We start from the raw sequence: 4,715 nt of genomic DNA, 5'->3' as shown, positions 1-4,715 counted from the left end.
CCATTACAATAGCATCTGGTAAGACATGAAAAGTCCCCTCTTATTTTAGGGATCTTTAAAGGGGTTATGAGAACTGCAAAGAAATCTCAAGGTTTCCCTCCTAGACCATTCCGGAAACTAGCAACAGCTCTTCCCAACTGACTCCTGTATAGGACTCCCCAAAGCAGCTTAACAATAGAAGGCTATTAACCAAACATCCTCCCTACCTTCAACACTATCATCTTGCACTCAAGTGTGCAATGAGAAAACTTTAACAGACTGCAAGAAGTTAAACACTAGAATACGCTGAAAGCGTGACTGGCCAACCAGCCTCTGCAGCATGGTCTCTGAGAGCGGACACTGACAAGTGCCCTCCAGTCGCAGTGCACACGCTCCGCAGACTTTAGTAGGGAGACTACAGAACACGGGTTAGAAAAAAAAAAGGCGGGTGGCGGAAAAGGGAGAGAACTGAAGCCACAAATTCAATCCTCTGTCCACTGCCCTACCCACCGTCGACAATCAGGGTGATGTCAGTAAACCGGTCCTGCTCTCGCTGCTCATTCAATCGGTCTAGGATCATTTTATGATGTTCAGGGAACTCCTGAAGGCATTCCATCGTCTCTTCAGCCTCCATGGCCGTCTGGTTGCTCTACAAAAGAGGAGCATGATAATGTACACCCATGAGCTCGGGTTGAGGAACAAAACCTCTAAAGCACAAAACAACAAAACCAAAACCCCAGCAACGTGAAAAGAAGGGAGGGGGGAGGGTGAGGCAAGAGGAGAGGAAGGCGAGGGAAGAAAGAAAGGCGAGCCGAGTAGCCGCCGCGCGGCCGCCGCGCGTTGGGGGCCGGAGCCGCGGCCGCGGGACTCCGAGCCTGACCTAATTGGAGTCGGGAGACGCGAGCTGGAGCGGGGTGGGCACAGCGCCGGAGGCTCCGGGCGCCAGGGCGCGCGAGTCCGTCAAGGGAGGGGACCCGATAGCCGTGGGGGCTCTCCAACGGCCCGCCAAGCCCTTCCGCCCGGCCCGGGCTCCCGCCGCCCCGGGACCCGGTCCGGCCCGCGGCCCACAACGACTCCGGGATCGCCTCTCCCTCCCCCGCCCTCCCTCTTCCCCCCCGCCCCAACCGGGCCGGCACTCACTCAAGGAAGGAGGAGCAGCCCGGGCCTGCGCGTTACTTACGTCGACGTACTGCGTCACCGCGTTGGGCTCCGACTGACGCGAACGCCTTCCGAGCGCTGACTAGGAGAGGCGGGCCACGCCCCCACCCGCCCCACTCAGAGGATGGGCGGAGCAACTAAAGGGATTTAGTGCTGGTTGAGAGCGAGGCCGCGCGCCTCAGAGAAGATCCGGATGTGATGGGTTGGGTTCCTACAGAGCCTGGCCTTGCCCGGAGCGGGGAATCGAAATCGCCTCCCTTCCACCTCCCACCCTCCGGTGCTTGATTTCAGGTGCGGCCGCTTCCGGCCTGCGCTGAGAATAAAGTCGCTAACCGTGCTGATACTCCGCGGCTCCTCCAGCCAGTCCCCATGCCGCCCACTTTGCATCCAAGACGTGGGTCGGCCTTCCTTCCTCTCTGTTCCTCAAGTCTTCCGTGCTCTCTCCTCCCTGGGCACAATTCTCCCCACACCTTCCTCTATCCCTAAGCCGCGTCTTGCCCTCCATTTTCCCCGCGAGAGCCGGGCGCTCCTTCCGCTCGGCTCCAGCTGGCGCACGTGCGTTGGCTCGGACGCCTCAGCAGCCGCTCGGGCACGAGCACGTTCGGGCCGCAGGGATCTTCCTCCCCCCCCGAGCCCGCCCTCGCGGCTCCTGGCCTTCGGCGTGTGTTTGCTGCGCCCAGGATCGGCATCTGCTCGGAATTATTTACACGAGATGCCCTCTCCTTTAAAGAGGCCAGTGACCTGTAATCACCTGCACGGGACTGGTTCATTCCTTCATTCTTCCAGAGAAAGGCTTTTTGAAGATGATTAAGTAGTCATGATGTATTTTTTGTCAAAGACCTTGAGAATGGGGATTTAGAGTAGCTATATGCAAGCGTGAAAGTAAGCGGATTGAGAGTCAAGGCTGTGCTAGGCACACCGTTCAAGAGACAAGGAGGGAATCTGTCACTGAACATCACGGTACTTGTGGTTTCTGCTTTCTGAGTCTTAGCCTGCTAGAGTAGCTATTTTGAACAGTAAATGCCTAGGTGCTGACTGCTGAATGTTATGACATGGGAAGAACAAAATAATCTGGGGGTCAAGGAAAGCCAGTGACCTATAAGAAGTGATAATGAAGTCTAAGTGTTCTTAAGCGAGAGTACAGCACATGCAGAGGCACCAAGATTATAGCATTCCAGGAATTGAAAGAATGTTGCTGGGACAGACCCACGGGGCTTGTAAACTGTTAAAGATGTTAGATTTTCTTACACTAGCAAGGGGAAGGCTTCAAGGTCTGTCTAGCGGGGTAGTGATATAAGATTTCCTTTTTTTTTTTTTTTTTTTTTTGCAGATTTATGTGTCAAAATTTACTTTCTCTGTTTTTTTCTTTTTAGTTTGAGACATGGTCTCTATCGCTCTTGGTGGAGTGCTGTGGTGTCACATCTCATAGTAACCTCCATCCAACTCTTGGGCTTAAGTGATTCTCTTGCCTCAGCCTTCCAAGTAGCTGGGACTACAGGCTCCCGCCACACCACCGGACTAATTTTTTCGTTGCAGTTGTCATTGTTGTTTTAGCTGGCCCAGCCTGGGTTCGAATCACCAGCCTTGGTGTATGTGGCTGACGCCCTACCCACTGAGCTATGGGCGCAGCCCCGGGCTATTTTTAGAAACTGGTTCTCTTTTTTGCTCAGGCTGATTACAAACTCCTGAGCTCAAGCAATCCACCCGCCTCAGCCTCCCAGAATGCTAGGATTACAGGCATAAGCCAGTAGGCCACATCCTGAGATTTATTTTTTATTTGTTTTTTTGCTCTTTTTGGCCGGGGCTGGGTTTGAACCTGCCACCTCCAGCATATGGGGCCTGCACCCTACTCCTTTGAGCCACAGGTACTGCCCCGTAACATTTATTTTTTAAAGAGATAATTCTAGGTCAGGTGCTGTGGCTCCCACCTGTGATTCCCAGCACTTTGAGAGTCCAGGGGTTCCAGATTACAGTGAGCTATGATGGTGCTGCTGCATTCCAGCCTCCTTGACAGAGCGAAACTGTCTCTAAATAAATAGAATCTACAGGGGTGATAGACTAGAAGCTTGTATTACATTGGATCTACTGGTATTTTTAAATATTGTCATCATCATTATTCACATAGCATTTTATTTTTTTTGGCCGGGGCTGGGTTTGAACCCTCCACTGCTGGCATATGGGGCCAGCGCCCTACTCCTTTGAGCCACAGGCACCATAGGATTTTTTTAAAGATTAAATTGTACATAAAAATAGGCACTTTGGAAATTTTAGAGCAGGGATCCTCAAACTTTTAAATAGGGGGCCAGTTTACTGTCCTTCAGACCGTTGGAGGTCGGACTGTGGGCCCTGGGTTGAGTCAGCTGCTAAGCAGGACAGTCAGCAGTGGCAAAAACACCTGGCGGGCCAGATAAATGTCTTGGGCAGGCTGCATGTAGCCTGTGGGGCTGTAGTTTGAGGATGCCTGTTTTAGAGTATAGTTCCTTTTTCCTTTACAACAATTGGATTGAACCAAATGGAGAACACATCTCTGTGTAGGATTTGAGCTATCCACTTTACCACAGTCCCTTTCACTCAGGGGTAGGGAACCTGCGTCCTTGGAGCCACATGTGGTCATCTGGATTCTTGAGTGTGGCCATTTGACTGAAACCAAATTTTATAGAAGAAATCCTCTTAAAGTCCTGGACTTCATCTCTTAGCATAGTGATTCTCAACCTTCCTAATGCCACCACCTTTTAAAACAGTTCCTCATGTTGTGGTGACCCCCAACATGGTGGTGGTGACCCCCATTGCTACTTCATAACTGTAATTTTGCTAGTTATGAATTGTAATATAAATATCTGATATGCAGGATGTATTTTCATTGATCACGACCCACAGGTTGAGAACCACTGTCTTAGAAGAATCAGTGTTTATGGATTGAGTTAAAGAAAAAATAAAGCCTAAAAGGACCAAGTATTGCAGCTGGAAAGAGACGGAAAACCAGAAGACTGTGACATCAAGAAGTCCATGAAAAAAGAGTGTTTCAAAAGAGATGGTGTGGTCACCAATGCCAGATGCTGCCAAGTGATCATGTTTAACAAAAATTGTGAAAATGTGACTTGGTACATTTAGCATCTTGGTTGTCTTTGGTGGAAGACCTTAGCAAAAGCAGATGTAGTGAAGTTCTGAGGACTACTCGGGGGTAGGGGGAGATAAGATGTCTATATTCAAATAGGTTGAGGAGTAATTGGGGAAAGAAATTGAAATGGCAATTGTAGAACTCTCATTTAAGAATGAGGGAGGAGAGAAAGGTATACCTGTAGAAGGTGGGGGGGGGTCAAGTCCATTTTAAGTGTGTGTTTTGGATGAGAGAGTATTAGGTAATTTAAGTTTGGATAGAGAAGGAGCCAGCAAAGGAGCGGATAGAAACACAAGATAAAAAGGGGCTAATTGTACAAGAAAGGGCTTAATGGAGCAGATGTTCACAGGAGTATAGTAGTTTTGCTTTCAAGAAATTGAGGAAATTCCTATCAAACTGGAGACCTTTATTTTCTCCATGAAATAGGTGGCTAGGTCATTAAAAGTCAGGATAGGCTCAG

At 49.8% G+C, this 4,715-nt stretch overlaps 1 protein-coding gene across 1 annotated transcript in view; it reads right to left on the bottom strand.

The window, feature by feature from the left end:
- Window positions 1-798, bottom strand: part of ZNF131 (zinc finger protein 131) — a 42,208-nt gene extending 41,410 nt beyond the window's left edge. The window contains exons 1-2 of the mRNA XM_023515015.1: window positions 486-798; window positions 207-258 (exon numbers count right to left, since the gene is read on the bottom strand). Of these exons, the coding sequence (XP_023370783.1) occupies window positions 207-258; window positions 486-613 (180 nt within the window). The 5' untranslated portion in view covers window positions 614-798. The remainder of the gene's footprint in view (window positions 1-206; window positions 259-485) is intronic.
- Between the last annotated feature and the right edge of the window lie 3,917 nt (window positions 799-4,715).

Source organism: Otolemur garnettii, unplaced genomic scaffold (assembly GCF_000181295.1).
Source record: "Otolemur garnettii isolate 467f Iridium unplaced genomic scaffold, OtoGar3 scaffold00063, whole genome shotgun sequence".
Lineage (NCBI taxonomy): Eukaryota > Metazoa > Chordata > Mammalia > Primates > Galagidae > Otolemur > Otolemur garnettii.
This window is presented reverse-complemented; position numbering and strand designations above follow the sequence as displayed.